Source organism: Orcinus orca, chromosome 10, assembly GCF_937001465.1.
Source record: "Orcinus orca chromosome 10, mOrcOrc1.1, whole genome shotgun sequence".
Lineage (NCBI taxonomy): Eukaryota > Metazoa > Chordata > Mammalia > Artiodactyla > Delphinidae > Orcinus > Orcinus orca.
In genome coordinates, this window is record NC_064568.1 from 67,670,618 (window position 1) to 67,688,066 (window position 17,449).

General features: G+C 37.3%; 1 protein-coding gene across 19 annotated transcripts in view; it reads right to left on the minus strand.

Annotated features, from left to right (window-relative positions):
• Nucleotides 1–17,449, minus strand: part of FKBP5 (FKBP prolyl isomerase 5) — a 98,303-nt gene that overhangs the window by 25,021 nt on the left and 55,833 nt on the right. For all 19 annotated transcript variants that reach the window (XM_012532304.3, XM_004267682.3, XM_033424168.2 and 16 more), the window contains 2 exons: nucleotides 10,864–11,006; nucleotides 9,796–9,910 (listed from right to left, as the gene is read on the minus strand). In XM_012532304.3, coding sequence (XP_012387758.1) covers nucleotides 9,796–9,910; nucleotides 10,864–11,006 — 258 coding nt within the window. The remainder of the gene's footprint in view (nucleotides 1–9,795; nucleotides 9,911–10,863; nucleotides 11,007–17,449) is intronic.

Consider the following 17,449-nt stretch of genomic DNA (forward strand, 5'->3'; position numbering starts at 1 on the left):
GCCTTTAATAGGTGACTTTATCTCATTCATATTTTTTGTAATCACTGACATGATTGATTTTATTCCTACAATCTTATTTTTGATTTCCTACATAATGTTTTGTTATTCTTCCTTTATTACTTTTACTAAATTGATCAACCTTTCCTCGTTCCTTTACTTCCCCACTCCATGCACAGTCGCTTGGAAGTTCTACATCCTATTCTTACTGGTACCTAACGTTAAATTTTAAACAAATCATTCAACAGTATGTGTGTATATATATACACACACACACACATATATGTGTATATATATACACACACACATACATACACACATATACATATTTATCAATGTGGACTAATCAGCATAATATCTCCTTGAATAAGAAAACCTTCTTAGACCATTTGCTTCCCCTCTTCATTTCCCATTTGCACCTCATTTTGTTAATTACCGTAGCTCCATACTGTTAAACAATTATTATTTTAACATTATAGTTCTACCATTTCAGAGATCCAAATTCAGCTGTCATGTTATGGAAATTACTTTATGCTCACTAATGTTTCTTATGCCTTAAGTCTTCACTTCTTGGCTTTATTTTTTGTGACGTTTTAGAATATCCTATAGTATTTTTTTCAAAAAGGGCACAAGTCTGCATACTCCAAAGTTAATTTTGTTCTCATAGTTAAGTGATAACTTGGCTGAGGATAGAAATTTAGCTTTAAAATATTCAGTTACAGACAATGCTCAAAGCACTGTCTTTTAATATTTAGTGTCACAAATAAGAAGTCTGATGTCATTCTGATTCTCATTCTTTTGCACATAGCTTATTTCTCCCTGGAAGAGTTCAAAATTTTCTTTTAAGTTAGGGAATTAAGAAATTTCACCAGATATATATACAATGGAATATTACTCAGCCATAAAAAAAAGAATGAAATCTTGCCACTTGCAAAAACACAGATGGACTTAGAGGGTATTTATGCTAAGTGAAATAAGTCAGACAAAGACAAAGACAAACACCCCATGATTTCACTTACATGTAAATCTAAAAAAACAAATGAACAAATAAAACAGAAACAGAGTTAGATACAGAAACAAACAGGAGGATGAGAGAGGAGTAGAGGGATGAGTGAAATAGGTGAGGGAGATAAAGAGGTACAAATTTTGTTAGAAAATAAATGTCAGGGGATGTAATGTACAGCATAGGGAATATTGTCAGTAATACTGTAATAACTTTGTAAGGTGACAGATGGTAACTAGACTTATCATGGTGATCATTTTGTTAATGTATAAAAATACTGAATCATTATGTTGTATACCTGAAACTAATGATATTTTAAGTCTATTATACTTCAATAGGAAGGAAGGGAGGGAGGAAGGAAAGGGAAATCTCACCAGGATGTATCTAGGTGAAAAAGCACTCCTTACTCCTGTGTGCCACCATCAACTGGCCCTTTCAACCTTAAGATTCTTCTATCTTGGGGCTTCCCTGGTGGTGTAGTGGTTAGGAATCTGCCTGCCAACGTGCAGGACACTGGTCTGGGAAGATCCCACGTGCCACGAAGCAACTAAGCCCGTGCACCACAGCTACTGAACCTGTGCTCTACAGCCCGCCAGCCACAACTACTGAGCCTGCATGCCACAACTACTGAAGCCCGTGTGTCTAGAGCCGTGCTCCGCAACAAGAGAAGCCACCCCAATCAGAAGCCCACGAACCAAAACGAAGAGTAGTCCCTGCTTGCCGCAACTAGAGAAAGCCCAGGCACAGCAACGAAGACCCGATGCAGCCAAAAAAAATGAAAACAAAAAAAACTGTGTGTGAGGTAAATTCTTCAGAAAAAATTCTTCTTTCTCTAGGAAACCTTCTTCCATTACACGTTTGGTTAGATACATATCATCTATCCTTGATTATCCCAGTCTTCTAATTTTTCTTTCACTTTTCATCTCTTTGGTGTTTTTTTTTTTCCCCCCTCTGTGTTCTGAGATATTCTTCACTATCTTTTGTATCACTAATTCAAGATTCTGGGACTGTCCATTTTGCTTTTCAAACCTTCCTCAGAGTTCCAATTTTGATAATCATATTCTTAATTTCCAGATACTTTCTTTTTTTCTTTTTTTTTTTGCGGTACGCGGGCCGATCTCACTGTTGTGGCCTCTCCCGTTGCGGAGCACAGGCTCCGGACGTGCAGGCTCAGTGGCCATGGCTCACGGGCCTAGCCGCTCCGCGGCACGTGGGATCTTCCCAGACCGGGGCACGAACCCGTGTCCCCTGCATCGGCAGGCGGACTCTCAACCACTGCGCCACCAGGGAAGCCCCCCAGATACTTTCTTATCTTTTCCTTTTTCAGAGAAGCTGATTTTTCTGACTCATGAATTTAATATCCTGTTAAATATCTCTGAAGATACTAATTAGTATTTTGAAAGTTCTCTTCTATTTCTTCTTAGTCCACCTCAGTGCTTCCATTTCGTGGTATTTGCTGATGATTCTGTATTGTTTGGTCATGCTTTAAAAGGAAGGATTCAGAAAGATCAAGTGATTTTAGTTACCTGACACAGTTTTTCTAAGCCATTGGATATACTTCCATGGTAGGCCTTTTCGCAAGAGGAGTGGGCTGATCATGCAGATCTCTGGGTGAAGATCCCAAAGATATTTATTGAGCATTTACTACATGCTGAGCATCATGTGCACAGGAAGGCTGGGGACACCTTTTTCCACTGGTGATGTAGGAAAAAGTTTTACTTCAGGAGCAAAACACTTCTGCTTATTTACTGTTGTGCAGAGCTGCTTTCACTTTTTTCCCCTTCAAATCTGTTTTAAAAGCTCAAAGATACTTATGTTCTCATTCTGTAGTCCAAGTCCTAACACACGGAGCCTTCTGAGGCAGATCCCTACTTTACTTTAGAAATTGGGCCTTACTGGCTTTAGCTTGGGAGCAAAAGTCACAGCCAGGCCCTAGAGTAGTAATTCTCGAGTAGTAATTCTCAATCCTTGGCTGCAAACTAGAATCACCAGGGGTGTTTTTTGTTTTTTAAATACTTGTGCCTGGAGTTCCATCCTTTGAGATTTGCTATTCTTATTTAACTGGTCTGGGCTGAGACCTGGGCATCAGAATTTTAAAAGCTCCCCAAGTAATTCTAAATTCAGCCAAAGTTGAGAACCACTACACTACAGACTTACTAGCCCAGCTGTTCCATATTGTTTTATAACAACCCTGATGATTACCCCATAGCCTGCCTTGGCTCCCTTGCACCAGCTGACTAAGCTTGGAGTTCTTCCCAAGCTTGTTGAGACGAACAGTATGTACCTCTGCAGAGGTCTTCTCTACACCTGTTGTGGGTTGGGTTTCCTGAGTCTAGTTTCCATCAGTCCAATTTTATCTACTTTACGTATTCCAGAAATTCTCCATAATTTCTGATCCACTTCTTGTAGTCTTCCTATTTTCCACCACTAATACGGATTTCTTCCTCTTTTTTTGAAATCATTCTCCACCCCTCCCCTCCCCATCTCTCATTTCAGTGGGATTTGCAGAGGGAAGGGTACTCCAACAACTTGAATCCCTGCAGATCACTCTGTTGAAATTTTCACATTTGAAAATACTCCCGATTGTCTGCATTCTTTGCATTGATGTGGCTGAAAGCACTGTGAGGCAAGAGAGTCACACACAGCTAGCATTTTGATGTGCCTACTCTAAGCACGGAAGTTAACTCAGAAGATGTGAGAGATGGGAGTTGGGGGAAGAGGAGCTGGTAGCTATTCAGAGCCTTATGTCAGATTGGCTTTTCTAAGAAAGCAAAGCTTAAAAGTAACAATGTAGCCACTACAGGCAATGAAGCTAAAGTATGATGACTAAAGTATCAGTCATCATGATAATGTCAATTAGAGTACCTTAGAACACAGTGACTTTTTTTTAATGGAAAAAGGACAACACTGAATAAAAATTACAAGATGGTCATCTTAATTGACATAAAGCACACTGGAACAGAATCTAAAAATTGATTTGCAAGCATTAGGATCCTGACGGAGTAAAAATCACAATTTCTTTGAGAAAGAATAAATTCTGTCAAACTAATGTAAATTCTCTCTTCCCCAAAGAAATTATTAAAAGGAAGCAAAAGATCACAATTCAATAAAAGCCTTTTGATTCAGTCCACAACTTTGTTCTTCAGAAAACAAACCAGCAAAAATCCTGGAGAAATATGATTTAGGTAACATTACTAAGAAGATATATAATTATTTTTAAGACTGTTACTGAAGACAAACTGATCATGGGTTCTAGGTCAACCCTGGTAGAGACAAAATAATTTGCTGATGGACTGGCTGTAGAATATAAGAGAAAGAGAAGTTTATTTCCTTAAATCTATTTTAAAGGATGCAAAATAAATGATATAAACATTTATTTAGAGAAATAAATTTATTTATTTATAGAAAAAAGAAACTAAGTGTCTACCATGTATTAGGCACCTTTCTTCCCTTAACTGTCACAACAATCTGTGGGGGTAAAAGATTATTATTCCCATTTTACAGATGAGAAAACTGTATGCTCAAGGTGATTAAGTAACTTGTCTAAAGTCATAAAAATATCAAGTAGTGATTCCAAGATTCGAAATTCACATCTATCACTTCCAAAGCCTGTGTGCCCCCTCCCCCGGCTATTCACTGTACCTTTACACAGAAATGACAGAAACTTGGTCACTCTTGTGTATCTATAATGACATATCATAATGGATGATCACTGTCTATAGTTTTTCTTTCACTGTGGAACTGGCTTTAGTTCTAGGATTTCTACTTGGTTTTGAATCTAATAGTATATGGGTGATGGTACCAAAAAAAGGCAAACCAGTAAAGTGAAGACTGAGTAGACTTCAAAAGGAACAAGGTGATCTTGGCTTCTGACAGAGACCACTTTTGAGTCAACCTTCTGTCTTCCTCCCACACAGAGCTAACTGGTTTCAAAGAGGGAAAGCAGGACACCTTAACCTTGATAAGTGACAATACAATAAAGTTTTATAAAATTGATTTGTTCCAGAAAACCAAAAAGGGCTTTTGGGAGAAAAAGTAAGAATAAACCATTTACTCTCAAATTTCCCAGGAAAGTACAATCTAACAAGATGAGAGACAAAAAAATTAGTCATTGCCCTTTCTTAATACATTTAGAAACAGAAAAAATATATATATAAAGGATTATTCACATATATTAAAAATTCTATTCATAGTATATTATCCTTTACACAAAAAGGGGACATAAAAATACATGTATCTGCTCACTTCTGCAAAAAAATACAATAATAAACCAGGAACTAATGAGATTGGTTACCTATAGGAGGTAGGAAGGAACAGAGTGGAAATAATGAGGAAATGGGAACAGGTTAGTAGGGATGAGGGGGGGAATAACACTTCTGAGTATATCTTTTTGTATCATCTAAAATCATGGTAATGTTTCATACACCAAAAAAACAAATAATTAAAACCTACCAGAGTGTGGGGGGAACCCCAATGGAAGGTAAACATAACAAATGAACTTAACTGTATTACAAATGAATAACATAACCATACTGAAGGGAATGAGGATGAAAGAACTAACCTAAGTTGGAAAACAGTGTTTTCAATGTATGCTATAGGCTAATGACAAAAGGAAGTACACTCAGATATTTCCTACTTAGGAAAAAATATTTTTTAAAATATTTATTTATTTATTTAGGCTGCGCTGGGTCTTAGTTGCGGCATGCAGGATCTTTGTTGCAGCATGCAGACTCTTAGTTGCAGCATGCGTGCAGGATCTAGTTCCCCGACCAGGGGTCGAACCCAGGCCCCCTGCACTGGGAGCATGGAGTCTTACCCACTGGACCACCAGGGAAGTCCCAGGAAATTTGTTTTTCACAGGGGTATGGGTTAGCAATTCTGAAACTACTTTCTGTATATACCATGATTGAGCAAATAAATAAATACACTGTGAATAATGAGAGCCAGGTTTCTCGCTGTTGGAGAAAGCAATTTCAAAGAAGCAAAGAGAGGAGGCTAAAACAAAACTGTGGTGGGCTGAAATTGAAAGTGTCAGTATGTACTCATAGTTTTTAATATATATATACAGACTAATAGAGAAGTACACATAGAATGTGTATATATGCATGTCGAGATATATGTATTTTCTAGCTCTGTTAAGAGGTTCTAGAAGCAATAACATTCCATAGCATGAGTATACCTAGCACCCAGATCTTCATTTCTAAATACCATTCTCCAGTAAAAGGAATCAGCTCCTTGGAGGAATGGCTGATTCCAGACCGGGGGCAGGAAAATTACCAAATAAGCCCTAAGCATCTAGTGGTGTCATAGGTAAGAAAGTGCTCAAGAAACAATGTTGAAAGGACCAAAGAGCCAAGTTGAAGGAGCTTCCAATGGCCAAATCTAGGACAATCTGAGCAACAAAATAAATAAGAATAGTAATGAATAATAACCTACAGAATAAAATGACATCCATGGGTCAATACTGATATAAATAAACGACTGAATAAACAGGGGAGAAGAGGCAGCTCTTCCTTACAGCAGAATTCTAATTAAATGTAGAAGAAACAGTGGACATAGAAAAATCACCATTAGGCAAATACCACAGTAATAACTGTTGCATACAAAAGTCATTCATGGATGCTAAAATTAGTGTGTGAAGGTGTGATGTAAAAGAGGTTATCTGAATAGTTTCCAAGTATTTCCTTCCCAATGAGATACTTAGTAACTAGAGAGAGAAAAATAGTAACTTTACAGTGGAGAAACATGGCAGACCCCACCTTAACCAAGTGGCCCAAGTTAACATCAACAGTAATGAGACATCAATGTCATGTACTTCCTGATAATGATGAACTGAGATGGGCACATCACTTATGTATTTTTCCAAATATGCATAGCCTCAATCTAATCAGGGGAAAACATCAAACCAACCCAAATTAAGGGATATTCTACAATAATTGGCCTTCAATTATTTAACTTCAAAAGTCATGAAAAACACAAAGACTGATCAGCTGTCACAGATTAGGGGAGACAAAGAGACATGACAACTAAATTACAATGTTGGATCCTGAATTTGATGGTGGACTTGAAAAAGGACATCAGCGTGGCAACAGGTGAAATTCAAGTAAGATTTGTAGAATAGTTAATAGCACTGAATCAATGTTAATTTCCTGATTTTGATAAAAGTACTGTGGTTAAGTAAGATGTCAACATTAGGGGAAGCTGGGTGAAGCATATAAGGAAATTCTCTGTACTAGTTCTGCAACTTTTCCAGAAGTCAAAAATTATTTCAAAATGAAAAGTTAAAAAAATGACTCCAATTGAAAATATTACCAAAAGCAAGATTTGATTTAATTTAGCCTGCTCCAAAGTTAACTCTACAGTGGTAGTTTTGTGGTATTGCCTATAACTGGGAAGTTTTTCCTTTTAATTTAGTTGACAAAAACCTCCAATTTTAAAATATATAACTTGTTAAATCTGGGGAGTCACTGTATCACAGGGGGAAAAAACCCTCTACTTCTGTATATGTTTGAAATTTTTCATAATAAAAATTTAAAATACTTGTTATAGACAAGATTTTTAAGTTCTTGTTAATATATTGAGAATTTTCTATCATTCCTATAACTTTCATAAACATTTAGAATTCTATCAGGAATTTTTCGGGCTAGTAGGACCTTAGAAATTAAGGAGTCTACCCCTGTGTCACTGGACAGGAAAGAAGCTGATGCCAGAAAGGCAACGTCTAGTTAGAGTGGGCCAAAGCCTGAACCCTATCTTCCGGCTCCTGGTGCAGGTATTTCTCCTGAGCTCTTCTTCATTTATTCTAAAACTTATCAAGAGTGATAACTATCTAAACACTTTAACTACAACAGAACAGTAATACTATTTATAACTTTCCAATTAAAAAAAAACTAAATTTGAACTAATTTGCCAGACTCGTGGAAATGACACATGCATTCAAAGTAGAATGTAAAATAATGTTGTGGTTCAACACGCAACATTAAAGATGAGAAAATCAACTATTCTAGTTTACATTTTAAAAATGAACTCTTTAGGCCTTTTATATTGATAATATCAATAGTTCACGCTGCCATCCTTATTTAGTAATTTGATTTTTTTAAAAATTCTTTTTATTTTATTTATCTTTGGCTGTGTTGGGTCTTTGTTGCTGCATGCAGGCTTTCTCTAGTTGTGGTGAGCGGGGGCTACTCTCCATTGCGGTACGCAGGCTTCTCATTGTAGTGGCTTCTCTTGTTGCAGAGCACCAGCTCTACGTGTGTGGGCTTCAGTAGTTGTGGCTCGCGGCTTCTAGAGCGCAGGCTCAGTAGTTGTGGCACACTGGCTTAGTTGCTCTGCAGCATGTGGGAACTTCCTGAACCAGGGTTGGAACCCGTGTCCTCTGCACTGGCAGGCAGATTCTTAACCACTGCGCCACCAGGGAAACCCAGTGATTTTATTTTTTAAGGGAAGTATTTCTTTCTTTCTTTTTAAAATTTAAAAAGTTTTTTTGGCTGCGCCACGCGGCTTACAAAATCTTAGTTCCCCAACCAGGGACTGAACCCGGGCCATAGCAGTAAAAGTGCCGAGTCCTAACCGTTGGACCACCAGGGAATTCCCTTGACTTTTTTTTTTTTATAACTTAAAAAAAAATTTTTTTTTAATTTATTTGTTCTATTTATTCATCTTTGGCTGCATCGGATCCCCGCTGCTGCACACGGGTCCCCTCCAGCTGTGGCAAGTGGGGGCCACTCCTCGCCGTGGCACACGGGCCCAGTTGCTCTCCCGGACCAGGGATTGAATCCGCGTCCCCTGCATTGGCAGGTGGACCCCAACCACTGCGCCACCAGGGAAGCCTTCCCTTGATTTTTTAAATGGAAGTATTTGTTTTCTCACTACTGTCTTTTTTGAAGTACTTCAACTCAGTAAATGCCATCTTGCAAACATTTATCCATGCAGAAAGCATTTACTGAACAACAAATGTGTGTAAGGCTCTGTAGGTGATGCTGGAAACAAAAAGATGAAGAAAGATTCTGGTCCTCCAGCACTCACTGTATACTAGGGAAATGGGCAGATGCTGATTAGAATATAAAGTAACAAGTAGTGTACACACAATGTGTGTACACCTCCCTCTGGGAGGGTGGACGGGTGCTCAGTTAACCCAGTCCTCAGCCCTGTCCTTATAGCCAACTTATTAGCAAATGAAGAAAATGGAATAGCTTCAGGTCACTCAATAAATGACAAAGCAGAGCTTGAACCCAGGTCTCCTGACACAGAACAGAAAAAACTATTCTCCTGTTTTGATCTAACTAAAATGATGAACTGTTTTTTATCTTAATGACAACCAGTGAAATGGGTTTGATGCCCTGATGGGCATTACAATCTACTACTCTATTTGGTAACTCTGTAACCTTGGGTAATTTACATAACTTCTCTGAACTCACTTTTCTCACCTAGGGATAATTAATCATAGCTCAAAAGGTTATTGTGAGAAATAAATAAATAATATATAAGGCAACTGATATAACTGTTGGCACACCAAGGAGTCCACAGACCAAGAATTCATTGATGGATGGGCTTACCTTTTACTCATTGTTTTGAGTTTGAAGAGGCTGGTACAGTTCTTGGCACACACAGGTTGAATGAATATTTACTAAATGAAGTCACTTTTAAATAAATGTTGAATTTAAAACTATTAAGAGATATATATTCAATATATTTATTTTCATAAACAGATTTTTTAAAACAAAATCTCCATTTCATCCACATAATTGGAACCCAACTTTTAAGGACCAGTTCCCTCTCACAGCAGTACTTACTTTCTACTGTCGCTCCTTCGTTTGGGTTTGAATACCCTTCTCCTTTCCGTTTGATTCTTCGGATAATACCTCCATCTTCAAATAAGTCCTCTCCTTTGAAATCAAGAAGCTCAATCTAGAAAGGAAAAAGGGATCTGACTGAGAACGGACCAAAAAAGCCAATTTAACATACTTAAAGGCAAGGGCAACCACTCTCCTTTCATTTTACAAAATAAAACTCTGTTTTATATTTACCTGTGCTTCTTAATTATTGGAAAAGTAGGGAAAAAAGAACACTGCACTTTTCAATACCTGGAAAGAAACTTCATGTAATGATAATGTCTAGGACTACATCCTGTGGGGCTGCAGTGCAAAGACAGACAGGAAATACTAGGAAAACTGCCTTGTGGGCAGAACGCCAGAGTGACACAGTGCTGGCCCAGACTATTTTTGTCTGACTCTAGAGGCCACCACTTTTTCTCCCCAGATTCATGGGATGCCCTTCTTAAAATTAAGACTAAATCTTATGAATCAGGCCTACAACCAACTAAAGGTGTATTTTACCTAGTTACAATGTTTTAGGCATTTCCCCTCTTTAATTTTTTAATTAGGCATGGCCAAATATGTATAATTCAACACAATGAATACCATTTTATCACCATCTACCACTTCTAATGAGGAAGTGAGATCTGTGACATTTATAAACCTCTGTAATATGAAAATAGCTTTACAACTTGCTTTATAGCTTTAGGTATATTTCAACATGTATCTCCCACATTTCCATCCTGTCTTCTGATCAGGTTTGAGTATGTCATAACTCACACCACTGACCAGAACCTTTATTTCTAAGCCTGTTGTCTTTTGTTTATTTGGATATGACCGTTTTCTGCCAGAGACACGTTTCTAAGAAAGCACTGGCACACATCCCTTGGGTTTGTGGGAAACAATTCAAGAAGCCAAGCTCCAAAATAAATAAGTTGGATCTGATTCTCAATAGCAAGCTCAGCTCCTTGTTCCACTGCCTGTTGCTTTGGAGCCAGCACTATAGTAGAGCAGATGCTAACAAGGCAACATCACACACATACTTGCCTCAAAAAAGAGAGTTGCATTCGAGGGAATTTTGGGGAGACTGCCAGCCGAGCCATATGCATATTCTGGTTTGCACAGTAAATGACAGATCTCTCCTTTCTTCATGGTAGCCACCCCAATGTCCCATGCCTTGATAACTTGGCCTAGGAGAAAGGAAAAAGTGGTTGAAAGCTATAAGCCATATTTTAAAAGACTTAATTGTCACGAAACAAAAGTTCAAACGAATTTCCAATTCCTTACATACTATTCAGCTAGGAAGTAGGGGCTAAAAAAACCCTCAGTGAGACCTATACACTAAGAAATAAATTGTGATTTTTTTTTTGAGGGCTATCAGAGAAGATTCTCTGCTGAGAAGGATGAAAGTAGTATCAGTTTCTAAACTACTCAAAGACTAAGTCTTTGAAAAGTGGCAGTAACATCATCTTTGAAATGTGGCTGGGCTGCAGTTGTTGCTTAATTTATAATTTCAACCATAAGAATAAGTGCGTGTTTTCTAGGCAGAAATGGAACAAAAATAGTATAGAAAATGGAATTTGTCCTAAGAAAGCTTATAATTTAGTTGGGCAGACAAAAACAACAAACAAGAAACCGGAAAAGTATAAATTGTATAAAAAGGCCCATGAAACAGATTTCTTCTCAAAATTTAGAGTAAGAAAAAAAGTGGGTTTTGTTTTTCTAAAAAAACCAGAATGATATGTATCCTTTTTTGCCAAATCACAAGAAGTGCAGAACTCAGAATTTTTTTTTTTCCTACTTCCAGGGAACAAAGCTTACTGCTCAGCTGTAAAACTATATTAACCCACATAATTGTAACTGTATCTCACAATAAGCAGTCCCAAATCCTTTGGGAAACAATAGAAAATGTACAAAATTTCAAGGGATAATATATACATTTGAGGTGCTATGTCAAAGACTTAAGTATTCAAAGTGAGATCAGGTAATAAGCAATGAACTCCAGAGAAGGTGAATTTTGAAGAGAGCTATTATCTTGAACTGAGAACTGATGTTAGGATTAGAGTAAGGATGATTAGAATAAGGGGAACCCTATACTAAGGTATGTAAGTAGATATGGACAAAACATTTGTGACTCATGACTTCAGCTTAGTCTTAGGCATTACAACTTTTCAAAATATCAGATACACTTATTTTAGTTAAAAGTGTATATAAGGTATACATGCCAATTATTAAAACACACATGAGAGAAAGACATAAGTGAAAGGTAAAAGGTCATCCATTCCCTCCTTAAAAGAAGCCACTGTTATGTTTTTTTTGTACCCATCCACTGTGTGCTGTCGCTTTTAAAAAAATTTAAAACACAAATGACAGCATACTATACATTCAGTTCTGAACTGTTTTCTCATTACATAGATATATATTTTAATTATATAGAAATATGTTATAAATAAATATATAATGTTTAAAAATTTATTCATTTATGTGTATATACATATCTTTATCCATCGGCAGATAGGATATGCGTTTTAGGGGTTAGACGTGCAGCCTGCTTTAACTTCAGACTGACTAAATTAGAATACCAGGTCGGCCCCATATTAGTTGTGTGACCTTGTGCAAGTTTCCTCATCTGCAAAATGTAGATAATAATAGTACCTGCCATATAGTTATTACAAGAATTATTAGATAAAATATGTCAAGTGCCTGGCATATAATACGTATTTAATAAAGGACAGTTATCATCATCGTAAATACATACTGACCTACTTCATTCTCAGTGGCTTCGTAATATTGCAGTCACTCTACTATTGAGATACATTGCCAACAGTACTCTAATAAGAATTTTTGTCCCTTATGTTTGCCTATTTTGTGCAAGTATATTTGGAAGGTAAATTCCTGGAGGTGCAAAGGTGATGTGCACTTTCCATTTGATAGATATTGCCCAACTGCCCTTTCAAAAGGGCTACACCAATTTATATGCCCACACACGGTTCCAATGTGAAAACAGTCTAGAATCATCAGAAGAAATGTAAAGTCTGCTGTTGACAGGCTGCTCTACTGTCACTGATGCTCTTCAAAGACTGCAATGGCTTTAGCGTGGGCCATTTAGAACAATTTTTTTTTTTTACTCTCAACTCCGATATTTTAAGACAAATACCTTACACCCTCTTTCAAGAAATCTTTATACTATGGGGTTACTACTGTACATTTGTTCAAGGCATTCAGCCAATTACTGAGGAGCAAAGGTCTGTCTAGGTACTAAAAATACAAAGGTGGCTGTTCTCTTCTTCCTTCCAAGAAACATGCAATGTAGTATGGCTAGTGGAGCAGAAAGATACCTGCCCTGATTTTTTTAAGCATAGTGAACACTAACATAAGAGTACAAACAGGGGCTTTTGCCTTGGGGTGGGGTTGGAACAGTCAGCAAAAGCTTACTTCACAGATGATGCCTATGCTAGGCCTTAGAAGTTGGAAACGTCAGCCTGGCTATTAAATCCACAGGAGCCTCAAGCTGAATAAATCATGCCTATGCCTTTGGCTCTTCTTCTCATTCAGGAACATTAAAGCTTCTTTTAAACACTCAGCTTTAGACACTGAAGGAAACACGCTGAGAAAAGAGCCAGACTGATATGAACACAGGTATATTTCTAAAATTGCCAATCTTGGGCCTCTTTTCTTAAAAAGCACTTCCCCCTGATTTAAAAAATAATAATACATACTCATTATAGAACAGTTGGAAAGTATATAAAAGCACAGAGAATAAAAAAACCTCTGAAATTTCAGCATCTGGGGTAAACTGTCAATTTCTTGGCTCGTTTTCTTCCAATTGTGTATGTATACTTTGTTTACATATTAAATTTTTTATATATACATTCTTAAAATTCTGATCATAGTTTATTTGGTTTTGTAGCCTACTCTGCATTTCACATTATATGAGCATTTTTCTTGTTAAAAGATAATACCTGAAAACATGACTTTTAATAACTATATGCTATTTACTATTTCATCTTTTAAATATGCCATAATTTCATTACTCCCACTAATAAATATTTAAATTGCTTTTTTTTTTTTTACTCTTATTAAGTTGCAATAAACAACTCTGCACCTAAATCTTCACATGATTTTTTTTTTTGCATAATGAAAGCCTCTTACCTGACACATTAGGACTATGGTTGTAGGTTAATTTAAAATGTTGCTTTAAGTGAGGAATCATAAAAATGAACATATACAACCTCAAACTTTTTTTAAACTTAAAACCTATCAAAGTATATTAATTCACTAATCCTGTGATAGAAGTCCAAGGCCTTGTCTGCGTGTGACAAGTGATAAGAGTTCTATATCATCTTTACTATATAAATCACACTTATGGCATATCATTTGCAACTTACAACATGGATTTCTTTAAAGTGAAGTAAGAAGTAGAAAACACTTGTAAAAAGCAATCAGTATGTGGAATCCTTCTGGTAAAAATGTGTTCTGAATGGCCTACTTATTTCACCTAGCGTTTACCCACCCCTAATGCAACTGCCATTTTTTACCTTTTTTTTTTGGCAGTACGCGGGCCTCTCACTGCTGGGGCCCCTCCCGCTGCAGAGCACAGGCTCCGGACGCACAGGCTCAGTGGCCATGGCTCACGGGCCCAGCCGCTCCGCGGCATGTGGGATCCTCCCGGACCAGGGCACGAAGCCGCGTCCCCTGCATCGGCAGGCGAACTCTCAACCACTGCGCTACCAGGGAAGCCCGCAACTGCCATTTTTTAAAAGATATTTATTTATTTATTTGACTGCCCTGGGTCTTAGTTGTGGCACGCAGGATCTTTTAGTTGCGGCATGTGAACTCTTACTTGCAGCATGTGAGATCTAGTTCCCTGACCAGGGATCAAACCCAGACCACCTGTATCGGAAGCTTGGAGTCTTAGCCACTGGACCACCAGGGAAGTCCCTCAATAGCTATTTAAAAAAGGCTTTTAGCAATTCACTTTAATAAGTCTTTCCAAAGATGTTCAACTTAGTTTTCAAAGAAATAAGTCCCATTTCTTATTACACTAATTTCAGAGTTTTATATACTATCTAATGAACTTATATAATTACAAAAAGGACAATGGATATAAACAAGTTTAGACTGATTCTTAATAAGAGTCTGAGGAAGAAAAAAGCACACCCTAATGTCTGGAAACTGCCCGACACTTACAGCTAGGCCTTGGTGATTCTGAAGCTGGACTGGGGCACACAGCCAAGCCATGTTATTCTCCTGTTGGACATAACAATCTCACAAAACATCAACGTCAGACAAGGTCACTCTGAGACCATGAAAAAGTGAGACAAAACAAGAACACTTCAAAATTTTGTCTGAGCATGGACAAAAAACAAGGTCCCTGTGCAACCTACAAAATACCAAACATCCCCCTCTCCTGGTGACATGAGTGACTTCTGCTTCTCTACAGGTGTAGCTTTAGTCTCACTCCAGTCAGCCCTCCTCCTAGATAAGATTTACTAAGATACCCAAAGAATCACCTGCATCCCAACAATACCCAATCCAGAGCAAATCCCTTCTTCCTTAAACTCTTCCCCAAATCACCTAATACAAGTCCAAATCCTATAAAAGACCTTCTGAACACTCTGAGACACGTCCAGTTTCCCATGGTGTGCAGTCTACCTCCCTACGAGTAATAAACCCAACTTGTTCACTATAGTTGTGTTCCTAGTGGTCTGCGGGTGGAGGGCATTGACAAGGCTCACTCAACTGGCTGAAGTATAGTGCAGGGCCACAGTGAAGAATATGAAACTAGCGGTGTCACTCAGTGTATTTACAAGTAGAATGGAGAGCAGCAGTTAGTCTGGAGTTGGTTAAGCAAGCTTCTACCGTATTTCCTTAGATTCAATTCCTAGAAGTAGAATTACTGGGTCAAAGCATAAACATTTTTAAGATTCTTGATCTTTGGGATCTTTTGATCTTTAGGGTCTTAACTGTAGGTATAATACACCAAGAATATATAAACGCAGTTTATTCTTCCACTTGTTCTGGACTTCAATTTTACTGGCTCAAACACAATTTATCAACTTCAGTAGTCCCATTCCATTAGTAACAAAATCTGAAATAAGAATATATATTTATTTTTAAAAAAAAGAATATATATTTACACAAATACATAATGTATCTATCTTTAAGTGTAAATGCTTTTTATATATACCTAACTATAGGGAAGTGAAACGTTAGAAGTGTACAAAGCCCAGTATAAAAGCAATGCACTGTATTTTTCTTCTCTCTGAAGAATATTATATAATTTTTTCTGATTAAGAGAATCAAAATCAAATTTTATAGGCTCATTGTAGGTTCATCAACTGTAACAAGTGCACCATCCTGGAGGGGGTGCTGATAAGAGGGGGAGGCTATGCACATGGCGGGGCAGGGGGTACACGGGAAATCTCTGTACCTTCCGCTCAATTTTTGCTGTGAACCTAAAACTGCTCTAAAAAAATAAAGTCTATTAAAATATCATGCAACACGTTTTAAAATATAACATTTTAAATTAATCGCTGAATACTTTCACTTATAATAGACTATAGTGACCATTTTAGAACATTCTTTTTTATTGATTAAAAATTTTTTAAATTGTGGTAAAATACATAAAAATGACCATTTCAACTGTTAAGTGCACAGTTAAGTATGTTCACACTGTTGTGCAACCAATGTCCAGAACTTTTCATCTTGCAACACTAGAGGTCTACTTATTAAGCTACTCCTCTTTTCCTCCTGTCCCAAGCTCCGGCAAGAATTTTATTCTACTTTGTTTTTATGAATTTGGTTACTCTAGATTTCTCTAGATGTAAGTGGAATCATGCAGTATTTGTCTATTTGTGACTGGTTTATTTCACTTAGTGTAATGTCCTCGAGGTTCATCAGTTTTGTCCCATGTGAATAATACTCCTTTATAGAAATATACCATTGTATGTACATAAGACATTTTGTTTATCCATTTGTCTATAGACAAACATTTGGGTGGCTTCCACCTTTCAGCTATAATGAATAATGCTACAAATATGGGTGTACACATATCTCATTAGGACCCTGGTATATACGGAGAAGTGGAATTGCTGGATCATAGGTTAACTCTATTTTTAATTGTTTGAGGAACTACCATACTGTTTTCCATAGTGGCTACACTATTTTACATTCCCACCAACAGTGCACGGGGGTTTCAATTTCTCCACAACTTGCTAACACTTACAAATTTCTTTTTCTTTTTTTTAAAATAGTACCTGATGGTGTGAGGCGATATTGTTAAATTTTTTTTTTGGCTGTGCCACACGGCATGCAGGATCTTAGTTCCCTGACCAGGGATCAAACCCATGGCCCCTGCATTGGGAGTGCAGAGTCTTAACCACTGGACCACCAGGGAAGTCCCTCTCACTGTGGTTTTGATTTGTATTTCCCTAATGATTTAGTGATGTAGAGCATTGTTTCATATGCTTGTAGTCCTTTTGTATATCTTCTTTAGGGAAATGTCTATTTAAGTCCATTGTCCATTTTATAATCAGGTTATTTGAGGTTTTCTGGTTGTTGGATTATAGGAGTTCTTTATATATTCTGGATATTAACCCCTTGTCACATACATGATTTGCAAATATTTCCT